Genomic DNA, 24,067 nt, shown 5'->3' with positions numbered 1-24,067 from the left:
TCTTTCCACCCAAGTCATTAGATTGTGGATGTAAAAGCTACCAGTTGATGTTTTGATTTGAGACTCAGCATTAGTACTAAGAGGGACGAGGAAAGATTGTCAGTGTACAGAAGTGTGAGAAGTTGATGGGATAGGGGCAAGTAGGCGATAGGTCGAGATGGAGAGTGGGGATTGGAAAGATGAACAAAGGGAGAAGAAAACTAAGTGAACAGATGAGTGTAAAAAGCCACAAAGTGCTGAAGTAACTCAGTGGGTCAGACAGTGTCTCTGGAATGTGCGTGCTGGGGAGGAGAGCATGAGAGACTTGGGTCACCTGAAGAACATTTAGCATTCAAGGCACATTTAACATTCAGGTTACCCAAGTGAAATGAGATGCAGTTCTTCCAATTTGTATTTGGCCAGACAGGATGGTTTTGCAGGTAAAACAAATACATTGCAAGTGAAATTTAGCCCATTTTCTAAATGATTTAAAGATAAATCATTGTATGAAGCTTTTGCAATGACGTCTCAACAGTAATTGATTGATTGCTTGCTGGCTGAGATTTAGGGAAATTCTATTGGAGTTTCTTAAAGGAAATTCTCACTGTTAAATTAACAGAGCAATAAAATCCAGCATTTTCAACTGTACAGCGACATTAGGGGATCGTTTCATAGAGGTAGTCAAATTCTTACCTTTTATAAGGTAGGGATGATTGCAGCACTTTCTGAGCTCCATCATTGTGTTTACAAGGTTTGGCACATTTGCCTGCCCAGCTCCTTTGGATAGGAAAGTAAAGTTCCTTTCTAGGATTGCACGATAATATTTCTTTTGAATGTTGGTTAGTTCCACTTCAATGATCGTCTCCTCTTTGGGGGCTAGCTTCTTTTCCACATCCTCCTTCAAACGCCGCAGCATCATGGGCTTTAATATTGCCTGAAGCTTTTGCACCTGGAAAGAAATCATGCATTTGGTCATATATTAAATGCATGGACAGGGATAGATACACACTACCATCTGGAAGGATGCAATGTGATCAAAGGTACTTGAAAAGCAAAAACAGAAAGTACTACAGACCTAAATATGCTGAGACAGTGGATCAATTGACATGGGGGAAAAGGAGATCTTCTTAATGTAACAGCTAACTCTAACAGAGGACAGCCTCCAGCGCTCTACATTAGGAAACTAGTTAAGTGACCTCTCCCTGATTAGAAACATAGAAAATAGGTGCAGAAGTAGGCCATTCGGCCCTTCGAGCCTGCACCGCAATTCGATATGATCATGGCTGATCATCCAACTCAGTATCCCATCCCTGCCTTCTCTCCATACCCCCTGATCCCTTTAGCCACAAGGGCCACATCTAACTCCCTCTTAAATATAGCCAATGAACTGGCCTCAATAATTAATAAATACTTAAGAGATTTCTTCCTGTGTGACCTATTATTCATATTACTATCAATGCCTCTGCTTAATGTGGGACATTAAATTAATTTTGATTTTATATTACTTCACGTCATTCATGCTGACGTGTCGAGAGGTGGCCTTTGCAGTGTTTCCAGTCTGGTAATGCTTACAGAGCGAGTCATACAGGAAGTTTATCTTATTATCTTCATAAACCAGGCATGCACGTCAAATTCAGAGAGATTGTTTCAAAAAGCGGTTCTCTAACATTGCATGGAGGTTGGTAAAATTATTCAGCTAAGCAGAGATGTGCAGGTACAACAAGCAAATTGTTTGTTGTCCTTTATCGCAAAGGGGTTTGCAGCACCAAAGTAATGTTGTATTAGTGAATTAGTACCTAGTTTTGAAGAAATCACATTTGGAGTACTGTATGTAGCTTGTCTCTCAATATCTGCGGAATGATATTCTGCCCTTGGAGTCAAGGCAGCTGGACGTACGAGAGTGATTCCTGGCATGAGAGTTGTGTTTTATATAGAACTGATAAGCTTAACATATCCTAAATGGAATAAAAGTTGATTTGTCTTTCCACTGACTGGTTAGCACGCAACAAAAGCTTTCCACTGTACCTCAATACACGTGACCATGAACTAAAACTAACTAAAAACTAGAAGGACAGACAGAGGAGCTGCAGAAAGGCTGGTTCATCTAGCTGGAGAATCTTGAACTAGGGAACATATTTCTGATGCTCATTCATCATCCAGAAACATGGAGCAAAACGCAAAGTGCTGGAGGTTCTCATTCAGTTGGTTTGGCAGCATCTGGGGAGGGAACAGACAGGCAACATTTCGGGTCGGGAAACCATTGTTCAGACATGCACCTGAAACATTAGCTCCATTTCTACCGTGATTGATGCTGAGGATTTGCATCATTTAATAAAAAAATCTTAAATCAACATTAGAAATATATACTAATGTTAAATTTATTTTACATTTTCAATCAAATTTTAAAAGTAAGCATCCTTCTTATACCTGCGCTTCACTCTTTAGATCTCCAAATTCCTGCATGAATGTATTTTCGGATGAGAATTGCTGAGGTTCCAGGAAGTGAAGCAAACTGAACAACTCCTCCACCGTGTTCTGTAATGGAGTTCCTGTAAGAAGCACCTTATGTTCCTGGAATAGAATATAAAAATTTGTACTTATCATCAGGTTTCATAGTCACGCAGGAGGAGAATCAAAATCCAGCATCCTCCACTCCTCATGAATTGCATTTGAGTTAGAAACTCATGAGCTACCTATGGAGGAGGAAGGATAAGAAGGACCCTCTCCAGAAATTAATGCTACTTTAGATCTTGAAACATTGATTTTATCAGTATGATTGTAACCAAAGTAATTCAGCTCTTTTGTTGAAGAAGCGGGACTGACATTTCAGTTCCTCTCTTAACAAGATATTGCATATAAATTTAATGAACCAAATTATCCAAACTGATTCAGTCATCTGACAAAATGTTCAGAGACAGCACTAGTGATTTAATAAAATATATTGTGACAAATCCTATTATGAATGTAAACTAATATCTGAAAAAATGGCATGGGTTGGGACCCAACTTTAGACTGATTCCAGCAGGAGAGGAGAAAGCTGGAAGTGGTGGGGGTGGGGCAAAGCCAAGCAAGTGATAGGTGGATACTGGAGAGAGGGGGCAGTTGGGCAGATAAAGGCTGGAGATAAAACAAAGCCAAAAGGCTGCGAGATAACAGCATGAAATATGAAGCTAGAGGATGGATACAGATGGAAGAGGATGCGGGGGGAAGAAGAAGGGGATAGTGGAAGAAATAGATGTGGATTCAGATGGGGTACAGGAAGGGGGAGGGACAATGCTTGTTACTAGATGATGCAAAAGTCTTAAAAATTCCACTGAGCGAATTTATTTGGTAAATCCAATTGTTTGAACAACCAAGCTTGATAACTTACAGAAAGCAAAAACCAAATAATCAGGATAAAACATAAATTAAGTTGTCCACAGCTTGGGTCAAGTTTACTTTGGTTGGATTTCAGCTATATCATCAATTATCAGTAATGCTAAATAGTGTGCTACAATTTTCCATCAATTTTATTTACACACCAGATTCATGATTTTCAGTCCTTCCAGTAGTTTGCAGTTTTTATTTTTCAGTCGGTGAGCCTCATCAATGATCACACAACGCCAATCAATTACGTTCAGCTCCGGACACCCACCCAGGATCATCTCAAAAGTAGTTATCATGGCGGTAAATCTGTATGTTCCCCGAAGGATGCGACCCTGTGATTAAGAGCAACAATGAATTGTAAAGAGATCTACATCGTGTTATCACAATAGCACAGTTTTCCCATAAGAACTCAGCAAGCCTGTAATTGAATTAATCAGTGGTCTGAATGATCATTTTATTGATATCCCTTCGAGAATAAAGCTACAGTGAGCCCTCCAAAAGAAAAGGTGTGAAGTAAATTAAAAATTAAGAAATCTTATTAATTAAGCAGTAAACGAAAACACAGACTAATCTAAAAGGATACGTCAAATGGATTTAACAATATCAGGTAATTGCTCTATCAAATCTGTCCAGTTCTACCATAGATTATCAATCGTTGATACTAACTCATTTTCCTCTTGCCATTGACACGCTCGATCTGCTGGGCAGGTCCTATAGCTTTAAATTCCTTCATTAATCTATCAACCAGCTTCTGACTACAACATTCCAAGCCTCACCCTTTGAGAAACACACTTTGTTTGTCCTACCATTCCACATCCCTCCCATTGCCTCCGCAACATAAAGCTGACTTGTTTTCTCTATCTCTTTCGAATCAAGGTTCTACAACCTGTTACTGTAACTCGGTTTCTCACCCCCCATATGTCTTGCTGAGTGTTTCCAGCATTTTCTGTTTTATTTCTGATTTTCAGCTTTAAAACCTTCATATGAACCACAAGACACTGGTATTACATGCGATTACACCAGTTTCAATTCCCATGAAAAAACTATTCCACTTATCCAAATGTTCCATTTTTATTGACATATTTTACAACAAATGTTCATTCAAAGTTTTGATGACGAAGATCTTTATTTCTCATATATTTGTGAATTTGGTGCTACAATAACTGACGAATAGCAGAAACTTTTCCACTTTTCTGTATATTGTATCAGATAAAAATGTGGATAATTTTTTAATGAATTTTAATGAATCTGGAAGAAAGCATGAAATAAGCATAAAACAAAGTGCTAGAGTAACTTAGCTGCCAGGCAGCATCTGGGAAGATATTCCAATAACTGGGAGCAAAACTATTTGTCTCTGTAGGGATTCAAGCAGTTTCATGTGTCTCAAACTCTTAAAACAAAATTATTCAGTACATGAAAATGCTTGGAACAATGATCTGTACTTCATTGTTTTCAGCTTTAAAACCTGGGGTTGGGGACTGGACTTTGTGCCTTCCCCCACAGTGGTAACCATTGTGGGGGGATGATTTTTCTGTGTGTAGTTACTATGTTAGTTTGTGTCCAAGATGGCTGTCGGAAGAGAGAGTGGACGCTGGTGCGCTTTAGCTGCCGCTGCTCTCTCTTCACATTGTATTTTTTGATTTTTTTTGATTTTGTGTCTTTGGAGCGATTTCTATCTTTAATTTGTATATTGACGATGTCCTTATTATTTATTTTTCTCCGACTATATGTTTTTTTCTCTTCTGTTAATCTTTGTAAGGTGTCCTTGAGATTTGAAAGGTGCCCGAAAATAAAATTTATTATTATTATTATTATTACTTTCAATACAATAAAGTAATAATCTTGCAGTTCCCTCTTAAACAAAGTAATAATCTTATAAATCTTATAAATAAGCATCTGCAGTTCCCTCTTAAACAAAGTAATAATCTTGGTTGGACTGAATTACATTTTTTATATAATTGAACCAAAACTTAACAGAGTAACTTGTCAGTAGGCTCAGCTCACAAAAGAAAATATTTGAAATATGAAATGTTAACTTTCAATTAGCCACCAAATATTGGAATAGATTAACAAACATTAAGAGTACATAATTAGATGTTTGCTTATTTGCATTTTTTTTGCCAAATCCACATTCAAAATGGTTTCAAGAGTGAGGAATAATAAAAGAAAATTATCCAAGTCAAACAATATTTGGAAAGAGAGAAATACCTGACTGTCTAGTCAAGTTTAACATCAACTGATTTTTTTTTTTAAAGATGAAAAATTTGTACCTCTGAGTCCCGGAAGTACATTTCATACTGTTGAATCATTTGTCTGCTGATCATACTGCCGTGATAAACAATGACGTTCAGGTCTGTCCATGTGCGAAATTCTCGTTCCCAGTTTGCAATTGTAGACAAAGGCGCAATGATGAGAAAAGGACCGCCCAGGCCAGTCAGACAGATCTCGTCGAGGAATGTAATAGATTGGATAGTTTTGCCTAAACCCATTTCATCCGCAAGAATGCAGTTTTGCCTGTAATCGAGAAAGTTACGTTTATTCTATGTCCTTTCGCACTATATATTCAATCTCAGGCTTTATATAAATTGAAATTGAGAACAAAAATAATTTGTGCAATGATAGCTGGGTGAGATTTATTGCAAATAAGAATTTCCTTTGAACAATTACATATGGTATTAGTGTCTATTAAAAGGAATTGATACCTTCATAATCTTGCATGTTTCACTACCAATAATCGGAGCAGCTCAATAAATGTATTGGCAGTTAAACTCTACGCCAGTACCTCAAAGGATGCAATATATTATCACTGGCAATATTTGAAGTACCGCAATAACCACACCTGTGCTTTAATAAGATGTATTATATTTGGAAAAGTTTGCAAAATGGGGATCCTTTTCAGATTTGGAAAATATTTGAAATGGGCAGGAAGAATGTCTGAAAAACATTCCAGAATAAGCACAAACAAGAAAGAATAGATACAGTTCAATACGAGTCTACAGACTGGATTTTGTTGTTCCAGTGATTGTGACTTTTGCTATTACGTTGAAACCAACAGCACTTTAGACATTTTGGCAATGCACATTTTAACAAGGTAAACATGTTTAACATGGAACACACCGTCAAATAAATTGAATATAGATATTTGTACGCATTAACTGATAAACAGCATTTTCAAACAGCTTGCAGTATCTACTATCAAATAAAATTGCCCTACACTTTTAAATCTTGAATCCAATTGGTAATCTATCAGTGTTTCTAGTTGTACTAACAATATTCTAAACTATATTCTGCATTCACGTATTTTTCTCTTGTATGGCTTGATTGCATTTATGTGTATAATCTGAATATATTGGATTAAATAAAATATTTTCACCTAATCTCGGTATACTTGACAATAATAAACCTATACCAATAAATGTCCCACTATTGCATCTCATCATCTTACTCACAGTATGAGTCGTTAGGATGGAATGAAAAACTCCAAAATCTTTGTGGAGGAAATTCTCCACATTCTGGGTCATATACAAATCGGTTATTTAACATGAAAAACACACTTTCAGACTGCGTTCTTACCTGTTATACCAGTTGAACAAGAGCCAATTAACTCCTTCCAACTGGTACTCCCTGAGCTCATTACCAATCTTGTATTCCCTGGATATTTCAAGCTTCTTCCAAACAGTGGGAGGAGGCCGTTCCTTTATTAAGATGGATATAAAAACAAAGCAAAATAAAGATACGGCTGAGCTTCAGGAAATAAATTCTTAACGTCATCAAATTGTCATTTTAAACAGTGCCCCAATGCTCTTCGCATTACATAGAAACATAGAAAATAGGTGCAGGAGTAGGCCATTCGGCCCTTCAAGCCTGCACTGCCATTCAATATGATCATGGCTGATCATCCAACTCAGTATCCTGTACTTGCCTTCTCTCCATACCCCCTGATCCCTTTAGCCACAAGGGCCACATCTAACTCCCTCTTAAATATAGCCAATGAACTGGCCTCAACTATCTTCTGTGGCAGAGAATTCCACAGATTCACCACTCTCTGCGTGAAAAATGTTTTCCTCATTTAGGTCCTAAAAGATTTCCCCCTTATTCTTAAACTGTGACACCTTGTTCTGGACTTCAACAACATCGGGAACAATCTATCTGCATCTAGCCTGTCCAACCCCTTAAGAATTTTGTACGTTTCTATAAGATCCCCCCTCAATCTTCTAAATTCTAGCGAGTACAAGCCAAGTCTATCCAGTCTTTCTTCATATGAAAGTCCTGACATCCCAGGAATCAGTCTGGTGAACCTTCTCTGTACTCCCTCTATTACATAGTTCACTGATGAATTTTGAGTAAAATATTTTGCTCCATTATATCCAAATAGCTTATCAACATACAGGTCAACATAACATACCATACACTTGGTATAAAAGCAGATAATTATCTGCTTTTGATCGTTATAAATGCCTTTTAAATTTGATTATTTTCACGTTCTTGTGTCTTAGCTATGGCTCAGTCAGTGACAGTCTTGACCCTGAATTACTGATTGTTCAAGTCCCCCTCCAGAGACGACAGCAGACAAAACAAATACATGCGAGTGCTACACAAGTGGAGCTGCTGTCTTTCAGAGGAGGCATTTAACCGAGAATACTTTGACTCTCCAAGGAGAACATAAAAGATCTCATGACACTAGCAGGGAAGTTTCCCTGTATATATATAACATGCAGCCAACATTTCCAAAGCACCATCTGGTCATTATCACATTGCTGTTTGTTGCAGCTTGCTGTGTGCAAATTGGCTGCAGCATTTCCGAGATTATTTCAGTATCACACTTTAAATTACTTCACTGGCTGTAAAGTGTCCCTGAAAGAGATGTGAAAGGCACAAAGAAGTCCTAATTTTCTTCACCCCCTGGAACTAACACCCAATATTCAACATCCTTCTAAATACCACTATGATTAAGTTGCAATAATCCATTTCCCTTAACATGCAAACATTAAGCGGTAAACTTGTACATGTGCTAATGTGCACACGTCCAATCTCTAAAAAGACAATTAAAGGGACGAAAAATTAGCAAATCATTACTTTTATTTCACTCTTCTGGAATGTTTCTGTATCAACACTGAATAAAAACATGCAAGACTATCTGCAACAGCTGATAAAATAGTAACTTTTCTTTTTCGCCCTTTTCAAATTGGGGAAATAGAATCACTATATTTTAATTCCTGGCTGTTTAAGATCCATCTTCATAACGCCATACACTAGTCCTAGACTGATACAGAGGCACATTGCAATGTGATGAATTATATACATTTGCTTCCATCTTTCCACACTGTCTCATTCCAAAAACTAAGGTGCACAGTGCAGCATTTCTGTTTCCCAACTGTAACAAAACAATTTTCAGATAATGCAGGTTTACTGTAAATTTTAGACATATGGAACAGCAATTGTTGGTTCAGAAATTGAGACTCAAAGCGCAGGAGTAACTCAGTGGGTCAGGCAGCGTCTTTGGAGAACATGGATAGGTGCCATTTCAGATCGGAACCCTTCTTCAGACTGAAGGGCCCTGCCCCGAAATGTTACCTATGTGCGTTCTCCAGAGATGCTGCCTAACCCGTTGAGTGCTCCAGTACTTTATGTCTTTTTTTTTTTAATGTAACGTATACAGTTTTAAAAAAGGTAATTGGCATACCTATAAAAAGATTTATACTATGTACATTCCAGTGGCGATAGCCAGCTGTATGTTACAAATTTTTTAAAGTAAAGTTTCGGATTGTGTGTGCTAGATTTCACTACACATTTGAATAAGTGGTATCAATGCTCATCCTGGGAAGTATTAATGATCTTGCACTCACTTTATAAACTAAATCCTCGATCTTCTGACTTACGAGACCAGACAGAACCTTATCCACTGAAGCAGACATATTATTAAGACTTTTAATGCAATACCACAATTATTTACAATCTTTAAAAATAATATAAAAATATTCAGGCAATAATTAGAGCAATGATTTCCACTTGGAATTTTTTTAAGCACTAAATAATTCGCCTCACGGTTGAATGTTGTTTACTTACCACACGCTTCACAGAAGGCTTTACTTGTTGCAATCGTTCAAACTCCTCAATCTTTGCTTGATCTACATCTTCTCTGAGCTCCCAAGTGCTATCCTCGTATGGCAGTGAACACCATTTAACCAAATAGTAAACCACAGCCTGTATTAAAATAATAATAATGTGCTTAGGAAGTTTATTTACTAAAAAAATGTTACAGTGTTCTCTGGAAAATCGTTTAAATTGAATGCATGAACTTGACCTGAACAGGATCACTCCAATTCCAGTCAAGAATCTGAGGTGTAAATGGAATAGGCTAAATGCTAGGACAATTGACAAATACTGATTCTTTTCAATCCAATCTACATTTGTGAATCAATTCAAATGTAGGATGGAGCCCATAAATGGAAATAATAAAAATGTTTTACGATGTTGTTTTCAAGTGAAATTACTAAGTTCTATTACCAGCAAAACAGAATAAATCCAAAACCATGACCATGCTCAAGAGATTCTCCAACAATTTAAAATTATAATTTAAAATTAATGTCATGGACAGATTTCAAGAAAGTCTTTCAAAGAGTTAAACATCCAATAAAATCAGCAACTTCTTAAGTCGAGAGATTTGCCACATTTCAAAGGATGTTTTTGTCCACAACGCCCAATAGATTTGCACTTTGATACCTCTCCGGTGTCAGTATCTTCACAACACGAGTATTCCAATATTCTATCGACTTCAACGTAGTCTGGATTGAATGGCTCATCATCCATCTGTCAGTGGTTTATGGTGGAGACAAAAATCATAAATAACTTAGAAAAGGTGCGCTTTACAAGTAATTTGCTTTAAAAATAATTAGCACTTTCTCAAATTAAAAAAAAATCTGTTAGACATGATTGCATACAAAGTACATCTTGTACTACAGTACATATTTCACAATGTAACCCGAATTATAAATATTAATTTGAGGATTGCTCAGTCGAAAAGGTATCCCTGGTCAAGAAATGCTGAAGGTGTGTAATGTGAAGAAATGCCATCTTTGCTAGCATTATACGAGTCATTTCATAGGCAGGTAACCCTGTACTGTCTGAAGAAGGGTCGTGACCCAAAATGTCACTTCTCTCCAGAGATGTTGCCTGTCCCGCTGAGTTACTCCAGTATTTTGTATATCCAGTATATCTGACCTTGTACTTAGTGTAGATATGGGGCTTGGTTTATCTGCTGAGCTGGTGAACTACTTCTGTTGGCAAGGGGCCAAGTGTGCAACAGCTATCCAAACAATGGCTGGCTGTTTAAGACCCAAGGTACACAAAAATGCTGGAGAAACTCAGCGGGTGCACCTAAGTTTGTTTAAGACCCATCTTCAGCGGGTGAAGATGTTTAAGACCCATCTTAATATAGCCATACACTAGTCCAAAATCTCGTAGAATGTCCTGTAGTGCCCCAGAATTGTATGCAGCAATATGTATTTGAAAATGTTTTCATAGTCACAAGTCCATCAGCATTTGCCTGCCATCAACAGATGAAATATATGTAGTGTCTGGGAGGTGATGAATGCTTCAGATGGAGATAACAAGACCTTTTTTTTGATGCTGCCGTAATTTTTTATCACAATTAGGGAGCCTGAGTAACCGCATGGGCTTTCTACACCCGACCTGCAGTGATTGGCTGGTTAAATGTGTGCATGGAAGGCGGTTTTATTTTGCAGAGAACTTTAGAGATCCTGCATGTAGTGAAGGATGCGCAGCTTGTCAGAAATAATTGAAAGAAACATCAACCATCTGTTAAGCTCTTATGGAGAAGTTTGTTTAACTCAATACCCAGTTTGAAGGCACCAGCATACAGAGTCTTGTATAGTTTTCTAATTTGGACATGGGGAAGAAGTGAGCAGGCTCACTAGTCTTTATGGTACAATGCAATCATTCTGGATTCGATTTTCTTATGGCACTTTGTATTATTAGCTTGTTACAGAAATTTGTGATGTATAAAAAATGTACTTAATGGACCTGAAAGCAGAGTATGCATCAGATGTAAATATGGACAATGGGAAAGAAGCAAAATACCCAGACAATCTTAGTTCCTAAAATACCCTGAAACTCACCGCAGCGAAGAAATGACCTCTCTGTGCCTGTTTAACCTTGAAGCGTTTCACTTTCTGATGTATCCTTTTGTCTTTCGTCAACTGTGCTTCTGTAGCCCATTCACAATGCAGATATGAGCTAGAAATAGTCATAAGATCAACACCATATCAAAAAAAAGTTCACTAATTACAAAAACTACTTGTTTAGTCACTGATGCTAGCTAGCGGCTAAAGCGTTATTAACAAAGCAATAAAATATAGCACCAGTATTTTACACTTTTTACCAAAATCTACAAATGTGCACCTATTTTCTTTGGTATTTGCATTAATAAAGCTTGTGTGGTGCCCAGCACTTATTCATCCAAAAAATAAGGAGGAAGTTTGACTTTATTTTCAGGGGTGGAATTCACAAATGATAGAAGCCCATTGATGGAGCTATCTAATTAGTCCCTACAGACCCTTCCACATTGACTAGCAAGATTCCTTTTTCCTTGTCAACTTTATATTATGAATAAAACCAGATCTTCTCCTGGTGCATGTCAGATCATATCTTGTTGCTTAACAATTAGGCGGGTGGCACAGCTGCTGCCTCACAGCACCAGAGATCAGGGTTCGATCCTGACCTCGGGCGTTGGCTGTGTGGAGTTTGCATGTTCTCCCAGTGACCACGTGGTGCTCCGGTTTCCTCCCACATCTCCCAAAGACGTGAGGGTTTGAGGGTTAATTGGCCTGTGTAAATGGCCCCTATCGTGTAGGGAATGAGGGAATGGGTGAGAAAGCGGGATAACATAGGACTGGTATGAACAGATGAATCACAAAATAAATTATCTCAGCAATCTCACTTTCTCATGCACAAATTTTCTGGCATTTCCTACTACAATGACATTTAAAAACACACATCACTGGAGGAATAGTTTTCAGGATGTGTTGAAAGGGATGTGAAATATATAAATTCAGGTATTTTTATTTTATTGTTAGTGCTTAACACATTTATCAAGAGTCAAGAGTCCCAGAGAACAATGAAATTCTGCAGTGCACCAATAATAATAGTCTACTGTAGTTCAGAGTCTATATGAGGTTGTAGTGTTTAATAGCCTGATGGCTGTGGGGAAGAAGCTGTTCCTGAACCTGGACTTTACAGTTTTCAGGCTCCTGTACCTTCTTCCCGATGGCAATGGTGAAATGAGAGTGAGCCCAGGATGGTGTGGGTCTCTGATGATGGTGGCTGCATTTTTGAGGCAACGACTCTGATAAATCCCTTCGATGGTGGGGAGGTCAGAGCCAGTGATGGACTGGGCAGTGGTCACAACTTTTTGCAGTCTTTTCCGCTCCCGGCCGTTCAGGTTGCCGAACCAGACAATGATACAGCTAGTCAATATGCTCTCTACTGTGCACTACTTGAAGTTCAAGAGAATCCTCTTTGGCATACCGAATCTCCGTAATCTTATCAGGAAGTAGAGGCGCTGATGTGCTTTCCTTATAATTGCATCAGTGTGCTGGGTCCAGGAAAGACCTTCGGAAATATGCACGCCCAGGAATTTTGACACTCTCCACCATCGTCCCATTGATATAAACAGGATTGTGGGTCCTCATCCTTCCCCTTCCAAAGTCCACAATCAGTTCCTTGCCAGGTTGTTGTGCTGGCACCATTTGGTCAATCGCTCGATCTCACTTCTATACTCTGACACATCGCCATCTGTAATTCGTCCCACAACGGTGGTATAGTCGTCGAACTTGACGATGGAGTTTGAACTGTGTCCGGCTACACAGTCATGAGTATAGACTGAGTAGAGCAGGGGGCTGAGCACGCAGCCTTGAGGTGCTCACGTACTGATTGTTAATGAGGGTGAAGTATTTCTGCCAATTCGAACAGACTGTGGTCTGTGGATGAGGAAGTCGAGGGTCCAATTGCAGAGGGAGGGACCTAATATTCTTCTCTGGACAATTAGCACATCACTGCGCCAACAAATCAAATTTGAAGTTGGCCATTTCGACATCCTCACTTTAATAACAATAACCATTATGCAAACTCACTGATGCAGCCAAAATTATACAATGATGATGTCTTCCATGATCAAATTAAAATCAATACTGGACTCTATATTCCATCTGTTGCACTTTGCTAATCTCCCAGTCTTTTTCCAACTAAATGAAATAATGAGTCAGAAGCTTGCTCACATGCCTCCCTCATTTTCATTCAACAGCCAACTGCTAGAAATGATGCAAAAACATCTGAGAATATCTGGGAGGACAATTTGTTCTCCCAATGGAAACCATAATGAAGCATTTTAATTCCAGAAAAAGCGATTTACCTCTTCATTACCCCGTGTTTTTGAACAAATATACTTTGCAATAAAATCCTATTCACCCATGAGCTTTTCACACACAAGTATCTATACAGGATCGTGTTAATTAGCTGACATGCATGCAAATCTTGTGCCTAAATGGAAATAGCAAAATCAAATCGAACGTCCACTGAATTTAACCCAGAGGTCGAGATTATAATATTTTTTAAAAAGTTGACTTACTAATTTTTGTACTTTACAAAAAATTCTTCAACATCTGCCATATGTCCATTGGCCACCTAAACAAAGAATCCGTTTGATTAAAATTACTTGTCAAACATTCATTATTAAATACATACAGGTGGCCCCTCCACTTTACAGTTGTTTGCATAATGGAAATTTGCTCTTACAGAATTCATTAATCACTATCCAAAATTTGATGTACAAAATAATATTTACAGAATGCTTGTGGAAAATAAGGTAAATGAATCAATACAATCGTTCTTACTTCAGCTCGCATTTCTTTATGCATGCGCAGATGACAAGGCATCATGGTGTGGAAATACTGTCTTTTTTGGCTCATAATACTGTCTGTTTTTCATTTAGGTAGCAGATAGGTAGGATGAGGTAGCAGATCTTAAACCTGGCAGAAAGTCATTTGTTTGTGATACATTGGCGCAGCGGTAGAGTTACTCCGTCACATCGTTCGAGATCCAGGTTCGATACTAACTATGGATGCTGTCTGTGCGGTTTTACAACGTGGGTTTTCTCCGGGCGCCCCTTTCCTCCCACGTTGCAAAGATGTGCGAGTTTGTACGTTAATTGACGTGTGTAGGATGCGAAAGTGGGACAACGTGTAACTAGTGTATGGGTGATGAATGGTCAGCGTGGACTGGTTGGTCTAATGGCCTGTTTCCATGCTGTATCTCTAAAATTTTAAAGAATACCTTACACTGAGGTATGGTCAGATTTAGGATTGGGTTAATTTAACAGCAAATACTAACCAAATGATGCTACCAGCACCAAGAGTTAAAACTTTCACAATTGATTAGACACCAGCCAATTAAGTTACAATCTTCACAACAAATAAACCAAAACTAGATGAAAATGAGCAATTTCCATGTTGAAAAGATCCCCACCTCTTTTTTCACCAGTCTTGAGGCCATAATTTTATCCACAATTGCAGCATCTTCTTCACTGGGGTTTTCCTAGGGAAAATATGCCATTTTTAAGCAACAGACAGGTAATTCCAAAATACATTCCATCATGCTGTCATGTAAAAAATGGCATGAGACGTAATGTTCTAGTTAGCCAAATGGACCTTAAAGTTTAAGGAAAATAAGTAATCTTAGATAATCTTAAATTTGGGTTCAATTGAAAAGTGACCCCTTGAGATTCACTGTTGAATGACGAGGCTGATTCACATTCACCCTTGATTAGTAAAGGTGTCAAAGGTGACGGGGAGAAGGCACGAGAATGAGATTGAGGGGGAAAAAAATATCAGCTACGATTGAATGGTGGAGTAGACGGATGGCCTAATTCTGCTCCTATGTCTTTTGGGTCTAATTTTACTTTTATGGTAACATCTGTGAATTTTGCATTCACCAACACGACAGTATTTTTGAAATTTTAACACACATGTAGTTTATTACAGAAATTGTCCGTAATCTGAAGTGCTTCTAGTAAATATTTTGCAATGGAATCAAAGGAAATTCCTGAACGGATATGAATTTAATCACGTCAACCAGTACTATAATAAAACGAACTAGTCACAGGCTCTAAGTATGTCTTTGATGACATTATTACAAATAACAAAGCTTGATAATTAATTTTACGGTTGTCTCCTTCATAATGTTTCAAAAATGTTTATATAATCAAGTTGATGTGTTATTCCAGCTTCGTGTGCATCAAGTGTTAACCTTTCTTTACACAATCCATAATACGAAAAGTTAATTAAAATTGCTTCCTGATATTTTGTTGATGAGCATTTTTAAATGAGATTGGCTGCTCAGCCAGCTGGATGTTCGAGCTGTTGGATGCCAAAGATCCTTGCAAACTCCTCCCACAGAGGTTACTCGACCGTCCATTTTCTGAATATCACACCGATATTTTGCATTTATTATAAATGCAATTAGTGGATCTTACAGTGAGTCACATTCAAAACAAAACACAGAATGGAGAAATAAAAATAACTCCAACGTATCTTTCTTGCCAGCAAAATTTAAGAAAGTTAATTACATTATTGTCAACATAGTTTGAAAGTAAATAAAAAAATTCATGCTGCTGATGATGAAAATAATTGATCAAAAAACATGACGATTGGTGGAATTTGCAGATGGTGGTGAAAATACTCTTTTCCTTGATATTGCCAGCAATGGCTTGAACAGACAGGGTATTGTCAACGTTTAATAGCATACTTTAGACCAAAATACATGGGAACGGAATTAGGCCGTTCAGCCCATCGAGTCTATTCTGCCATTCAATCATGGCTGATTTATTTTTTCCTCTCAACCCCATTCCCCTGTCTTCTCCCCATAACCTTTGATGCCCTTACTTTTTTTTTGTTTTTGCGTTGCGCATTCTTTACTTAACAAGAACCTAGCAATCTCCGCTTTAAAAATACCTAATGTCGGCCTCCACAGCTGTTTGTGGCATTCAACAGATTCACTTCCCTCTAGCTAAAGAAATTCCTCCTCCACTTTAATTATATGACCAAGGGGGACCTGTTGGGTCCCGTCCCCTCAACGTGCGGTTGCGGGGGGAGGGGCCAACCTGCGGCGTCACACACGCACACTAACCAACCCCCCACACACTAACCCCCCCCCCCCCCAACACACACACACAATAACCACCTCCACACACACACACACGAACCAACCCCCCACACACACACACAACTAACCACCTCCACACACAAACCAACCCCCCCCCACACACATTAACCAACCCCCCCCCCACACAAACCACTTCCACACACGCACACACTAACCATCCCCATTGATATTGTATTAATATTATTCATTCACTCCTTTCACCCCATCCCCCGCCCTATCCACTCACGCATAGCCCCCAACTCGCAGGCGCGGCTAGCGAGGGACACAGAGGCACAGACAGGGGCACAGAGGCACAGAGAGGGACACAGCGGTACAGAGAGGGGCACAGAAAGGGACAGAGAGGGACACAAAGAGACACAGAGGGACACGCAGAGGCTCACACAGAGGCACAGATGGACACATAGAGGCACAGAGGGACACACAGAGGCAGAGGGACACACAGATGCACCGAGAGGGACACACAGAGGCACCGAGAGGGGCACAGAGAGGGACACAGAGGCACAGAGAGGGACACAGAGGCACAGGCAGGGACACAGAGGCACAGAGAGGAGAGAGAGGGAGAGAGGGAGAGAGGGAGAGAGGGAGAGAGGGAGAGAGAGGGAGAGAGGGAGAGAGGGAGAGGGGAGTGGGGAGCGGGCAGCAGGGCGGGCGTCAACCAATGAACTACGTGTTCAGCGGCTTCAATCCAGAGCCCGGTGGGGGCGGTCGTCACAGGGGCTGGTTCGCTCGAGGGCAGAGACAGAGAGAGGGCTGCGGGCAGACGTGGAATCGAGGACGGGCAGTCATGGACCCGAGGACTCCGAGCGCCGGGCCGACTGAGAGCGGGCGGGTCCACGGCGAGGGCGATAAAAGGACTGCGAGTCGAGGGCGGGGTGACGTCACTCGCAACGCGTGGAAAACGGTGCGGAGCAGGCTGCGCGTGGAAAACAGTGCGCATAGGTCGCGCGAGCAAACCCATTGTGACGTCATCAACTCATTTATTTTCTAAGTTATTTGAAAATTGTGAACATTTCCACAAATAATTCAAGAAATAAAGCTAGAAATGTTCAGGTAAGCGGATTTTTGACTCCAGGGGGTAAATCTCTACCGGAATATGTAAAAACGTTTCCGTTAGCGCGTCCTTTCTTCGAGTAGATGTGATCACACACAAACAAATAAATACACACACACACACACGTACACACACATCCAAGATCAGAGTTTTACAGTAATAAGGATATTGTTGAACATCTATTTTTATCCACCTCTTCTCAGCCACTAAACTATGCTAGTAATAATTGAAATGGCCACTTACCACAAATAATTGCACAGGTTGCACAGCATGTAGAACCGCGCCAGCCCTAGTTTTTCCTTTGGCAGACAAGCCATCATCATCATCAGAAACCTTCATTCCAGTGTCTTCGTTGTATTTCTTTCGTTTTACTTGTCTGTTCGATCGTCTTTTCTGTAAAATAAATTAAATCTTAAGATCAACATAAGAGTTTTGTGTCAGCCAATTCCTAGCAATGATTATCTGAATGCATAAAAGAGCCAAGAATGTTTTAGTCATATGTCCAAAAACAGAACAATTAAATTCTTACTTTAAGTTAGTTTAGAGATACAGGTCCTTTGGCCCATCGAGTCTGCGCCGACCAGTGATCCCCATACACTAACACTATCTTACCCACTGCAATTTACCATTTACACAAGCCAATTAACCTACAAACCTGTATGTTTTTGTAGTGTGGGAGGAAACTGGAGCACCCGGAGAAAATCTATGATCGAACCCAGGTCTCTGACGCTGTAAGACAGCAACTCTGCCATTGTGCTACTGTGCCACCCTTGCAGCAACACAACGGACATGTAAACATAGTCGACACCAAAATGAATAAAGAATAATGTTTAATATTGTTTTGTATTGGTATAGAGGAAATCCTTCTCATAAAACATTGAACTTGTGCTGGCTTCTTTTGATGCCAAAGTTATTTATCTTTCAGGGCCAAATACAGTTCGCAAAACAATCCTGACTGGAAAGAGTTAATGTTCATGGTTGCCTGGGAAACACTTTAGCCAGCACACTGTGTGGTAATCTCATAATCAGGTCATACCATTTATTTGCTTGAGAAAAATGGAGATCTAATTTCTGTGTGGATCTGATGATCATTAGGAACAACTGGGAAAAATCAAGAACATATTATTTTGATTTTGCTCTATTTTATTCTTTCTAACTTTCCACATACTTAACTGTCTCTCTGGCCTTTAATTTCATTCCCCTTTTTCTTTACATTACTTCCTCTTGTGTCCTCTGTTCTGTCCCCCTTCACCTTCTCTTAATGATGTTTTTCAACTTTTCAGTGTGGATAAGGTCCTGACCCAAAACATCGCCTGTCACTGTTCTCCAGGGATGCTGCCAGACCCGTGAGTTACTCCAGCATTTTGTGCCTTTTATTTTCCATTCATCTCTTGCCCTTTCAAATGAGTCTCATTCCACTCCTGAATCCCACATGACTTTACCTCCTTTCCCCATTCACTCACACGGTCTATTCTTGCACACATTACTTCTCCCTCCACTATGTTCCTCCCTGCCTAACTTGGTGACCTTCTCCTATCCACACTTGGATCACTCCTGCACCCATCACAGTTCCTCTCCTTCCCTGCACACTGTATGTTATGCTAGGCACTTTCTGGAATTGTTTTACTCCTCCCAAAGCATTGTATATTAAGTCTTACCTGACATCCAGCGATGGGTTCTTTCTTTATTGATGGCGCTGGCATTTGTTCAGCATCTGATCCCTCTGCTGATATGTCATTCCTTCTTTTCTTTATGGATGCTGTGGTAATCTGCTCAGAGTCCAACCCCTCTGCTGACAAATCATTCCTCCTTTTCTTTTTCTTGCCCAGTGTGATTATAATTTTGCTGTTGAACAACATGTCAATAAGAGACGATTAATTTATTCATCTAAGAATTAAACTGGGTGAAAATTTTCCCCGCGGGATGGAAGGGATGGGGAATAATAAATACAATCTTGCACTGCACAGGAGAATGTTAGAATGGCAGATGCATTGTAAAAATTCATTATTACAGACAATTATCCATCAACCCTCATGGTCGATATCTCTATATCAGATGCAGAATCCTGAAATCAGAAAACCAGAAAATAAATCTCCATTGGAGTGGCACAGTAGCGCAGCAGTAGAGTTGCTGTCTCACAGAGCCAGAGACAAGGGTTCGATCCTGACCACGGGTGCTGTCTGTATCGATTTTGTATGTTCTCACTGTGACCACATGGGTTTTCTCCAGGTGCTCCAATACACACCCCCCCCCCCCCCCCCCCCCCCCCCCCCCCCACTCCCCCACCACGCTTTGAAGACGTACAGGTTTGTAGGTTAATTGACATCTGTAGAATTGTAAATTGTTCCTTGTGTGTGGGATACTGTTCCTTGTGTGTGGGATACCGCTGGTGTTTGGTGTGATCACTGGGCGGCGCAGTCTCGGTGGGCTGAAGGGTCCGATTCCACTAAAGTCTAAAAATGTATTATGGCCCTGTCCCACGATGTGAGTTCATTCAAGAGCTCTCCCGAGTTAAAACAAAATCAAACTCGTGGCAAGTACGGAGAATGAGCGTAGCAGGTACGTCGGAGCTCGGGGACGTCTCTTTGCGCTAACGGCAGGTAAGCTGGGAAAGACTTGTGAAGATTTTTCAACATGTATGTTTTTCAACATGATGAAAAATGTCCACCAGAGCCCCAAGTACCGACGAACGGCGATTACCGTAAATCTCCGAGTTCGAATCAGGGCAAACTCGGGAGAACTCTTTGAATGAACTCGTACAGTGGGACAGGGCTTTTACTTTGTTAATTTACTAATCACAGCACCCAGCCTATGTGGTGTAAGAAACTAACAAGTAAACTCAATGCTATCATTTATTTCAAGAGGGCCTGTAAACAAAAACAGGGATGTAATGCAGAGGCTCTATAAGGCGCTGGTAAGGCCGCATTTGGAATATTGTGAGCAATTTTGGGCACCATATCTGAGGAAGGATGTGCTGGCTCTGGAGAGGATCCAAAGGAGGTTTACACGAATGATCACAGGAATGAGTAGATTAACCTGCGATGAGCATTTGTCAGCAAAGGGCCTGTACTCGCTAGAGCTTAGAAGAATGAGGGGGGACCTCATTGAAACATACAGAATAGTGAAAGGCTTTGTTAGAGTGGATGTGGAGAGAATATTTCCACTAGTGGGAGAGTCTAGGACTAGAGGTCGTAGTCTCAGAATTAAAGGACATTTTTTTTAGAAAGGAGATGAGGAGTGGTGGTGAATCTGTGGAATTCTTTGCCACAGAAAGCTGTGGAGGCCAAGTCAGTGGATATTTTAAAGCAGAGGTAGATAGATTTGTGATTAGTACAGGTGTCAGAGGTTATGGGGAGAATGGGGTTAGGAGGGAGAGATCAGCCATGATTGAATGGCGGAGTAGACTTGATAGGCTGAATGGCCTATCAAGTCTACTCTTATCCCTTATGACTTTAAGTAACCATGCAGCAGTTTAAGGGCATGGATGTGTTTTCATCAGCTTGATAACTTTTTTTTTTAAGTCATTTTAGTTGATTGCTGCAACTGTTTATGATCCACAATTCCTTGGATTCTGATCCTACTGGCAGCAAAATTCAAAGCAGTGACACTGCTGGCTGGCTGCTATATTCACACATGATTAGATATACCAGAACTTGGGATAGTAATACAAGTCTTGGACTATTGGGTAAAATAAGTGATGCTGAATTAGTGAGCTTCAGCAACAAAACACAAAGTGCTGGAGGAACTCAGCGTGTCAGGCAGCATCTAGGGAGTAAATGGGCTATGTTTCGGGTTGGGGTCTTTCTTCATATTCAGTCCGGCTCATAATTCACCCATTTTCTTCTGATCTGATTGTATCCCAAACAAATTTCTACCTTAAAGTGCCCCTCATTTAAAAAAATATTTTCCAGTCACTTTGCACCCCCCATCTCATATTAAGACTTGAAATGAGTGATTTAACACAGATCGAATGACAGTCTCCAATCTCACCCAGGCCAATATCTATTGATGAATCAGGCCAGAGCTGGCAGACTAATTAAAGCTAATCACTACTGAACCATTTGTTCTGTCCACCACAGTTCCAGGAGAGATTGGTGAATAGTAGTCAGTAGTGCAGCATTAGCCAATTATACTTATCTTAATCTGGTGGTCCTAATATGTCAGCAATAAACATTCAATTAGGAAGGTGATCATTGCGCGACTAAGTGAATAAAACGCCATGCTAGTTTTACAAGTCACATTATTGTCACGTGAAACATGTCTGGGGATTGGGAGAATTCTAAGAGTTGGGGAAAAAAATCAACACTAAGAAAGTAAAATATGTAAATTAACTTCTAAATAGTATATTAAAAAATTGAAGCGATTTTGTAATCATATAAAATTCGACAGAGCAGCAAAAGTCAATGTCAGAGACAAAAGCAGAAAAATAGAATGGGAAACAGATCAATGGTTGAGGAAATCCAGCATTTACGACAAAATATTTAAGGCAATAACTACGGTTGAAATGGCAGGAGTTAAGCGTCGAATGAACGTGCAGCTAATAGAGCTCCAGTGAGCCAGGTTCAATCCTGACCTACAGTGCTGTCTTTGCAAAGTTTGCATATTCTCCCTGGGGGCATCATGGATTTCCTCTGGATGCTGTTTCCCCTCGCATCAAAGGGGACCACAGAAACCTGTTCTTGCCCATAATTCTTATGTCCATTCTTTGCATCGTAGATTAACTCAGTACTGATAAGAAATGGAGACTGGACCCCGATCTGGATCTTTTCCACAATATCCTGAGCCTGGTCTGAGCAGCCAGCTTCTTTTGCATTTTTGGCTGTAATGTTTGGCCTCTATTCTACCTGTCAATTAAAATAGCTTGTCTCCAAAAGTCCCATTGCCCTGGTCACAGTAAAGATCCAAATGCAAAATAACCAGTTGCCTCAGAACAAGCAGCAGAAAAATACACTGTAACATCAAGACATTTCACATAAATAACAGATGGCTACAGGCTATTTTTATGGTTTTCAAATTTTGCTTTTCAGGATCTGATTAGCATTATCAAAATAGATTTAAAAAAAGTTACATCAAGTAGAATTTTAAAAGATAAACCTAAATGCTAGGAACTCTGATTGAATCTCAGCAGACAACATAGAGCTGCTGTCTCGCACGGCCAGCGATCCAAGTTTAATCTTGATCTCTGGCACTGTCAGTGTGGAGCCTGCATGCCCTCCTTTTAATCATGTGGGTTTACTCCAGATGGTTCAGTTTCCTCCCACAGCCCAAAGACTTGCAGATTGCAGGTTTATTGGTGATTGAAAAATCACCTCTTGTGTCAAATCTATGTGAAGTTGATAGGAGTTTGGGGAAAATAAAATGGAATATAAAGTTACATGGTCGATGCAGACTCGAATGAAGGGTCTGTGACTCTGCCTCAAACAACCATCAAAAACTGGAAAAGAGCAGGAAAACATTATAATCCAATGAAAGCACATTACGTGACGTGTTCCTCACATCAAAACAGTCAAATGAGATTAAAAAAATGGTGAAGTGTGCATTCAAACCTATTTATCTGGTACAACACAACCAAAATCACTTCTATTTCAGATGTTAACAGCGTGACACTGTTGCCACCAGGCTGACAGACTGTCGTGCATCAATGCAAACAGTGTAATATAACCGTGATCAACTGTCACCCTGCTCAGGCATCTGACCCAGGGCATGAGGCCAACTGGCCACAGGTGGTCTCGCACTGCCTCTATTTCCCTTTGGATGTTGGCTAACAACAACTGATACAAAACAAAGGTTTTAAAGAGCTCTCTAGGAAATTGACAAATCAGCTGTGAAAAAAGAATGATTAGAATGCAGGGAGCACCCACTGTCATTTCCCTAATTCAGTGCAAACTTGGACACAGTTCAGTTTTCTCTGCCAAATAAACTAGTGGAAGTAAACAATGATACCCGTTTTAACTTTTAGGCGCCAACCAGCCCAGTGATATTTTTCCTGGTATCTTTAATAGTGGTTTTGAAATTTCAGGATAAAATACCAGCTGACAAAGCATCTACTAAATCACTTTACCTCCAGCTCAACAGCATTAGTAGTTTAATTTGTCCACTGTGACATTTAAGCAGCTTTTGGTTGGGGACATGGACATGCAGGGTATGGACGGATATGGATCACGTGCACGCAAATGTGCAGGATCTGCAATCATGTTCGGCACAGATATAGTGGATCGAGGGGCCTATTCCTGAGCTATACCGTTCTATGTAAAAAAGTGGGAGCAGCCTTAATGCATACAGCACTAAATGCCGCTTTTTTTTCTCTTGCTAAATAATGCAGTGGTCACAACATTCACCATTTGTTTGTACATGGAAATTCACACGTAAATTTCTTTGCTGGTAATTTTATATCAGATTCACCAACATTTACAAATTTCTAAAACATTATGAATA

The 24,067-nt window shown here is 39.9% G+C and overlaps 1 protein-coding gene across 10 annotated transcripts in view; it reads right to left on the bottom strand.

Moving 5' to 3' along the window:
* The window catches only part of chd9 (chromodomain helicase DNA binding protein 9), a 192,796-nt gene that overhangs the window by 56,693 nt on the left and 112,036 nt on the right, over positions 1-24,067 (bottom strand). For all 10 annotated transcript variants that reach the window (XM_055648423.1, XM_055648425.1, XM_055648429.1 and 7 more), the window contains 12 exons: positions 19,291-19,477; positions 17,876-18,025; positions 14,887-14,955; positions 13,991-14,046; positions 11,484-11,601; positions 10,069-10,155; positions 9,412-9,549; positions 6,919-7,040; positions 5,616-5,859; positions 3,501-3,677; positions 2,407-2,550; positions 673-928 (listed from right to left, as the gene is read on the bottom strand). In XM_055648423.1, coding sequence (XP_055504398.1) covers positions 673-928; positions 2,407-2,550; positions 3,501-3,677; positions 5,616-5,859; positions 6,919-7,040; positions 9,412-9,549; positions 10,069-10,155; positions 11,484-11,601; positions 13,991-14,046; positions 14,887-14,955; positions 17,876-18,025; positions 19,291-19,477 — 1,748 coding nt within the window. The remainder of the gene's footprint in view (positions 1-672; positions 929-2,406; positions 2,551-3,500; positions 3,678-5,615; positions 5,860-6,918; positions 7,041-9,411; positions 9,550-10,068; positions 10,156-11,483; positions 11,602-13,990; positions 14,047-14,886; positions 14,956-17,875; positions 18,026-19,290; positions 19,478-24,067) is intronic.

Source organism: Leucoraja erinacea, chromosome 17 (assembly GCF_028641065.1).
Source record: "Leucoraja erinacea ecotype New England chromosome 17, Leri_hhj_1, whole genome shotgun sequence".
NCBI lineage: Eukaryota > Metazoa > Chordata > Chondrichthyes > Rajiformes > Rajidae > Leucoraja > Leucoraja erinaceus.
Note: the sequence above shows the minus strand (reverse complement) of the source record. Positions and strands in the feature narration are given on the sequence as shown.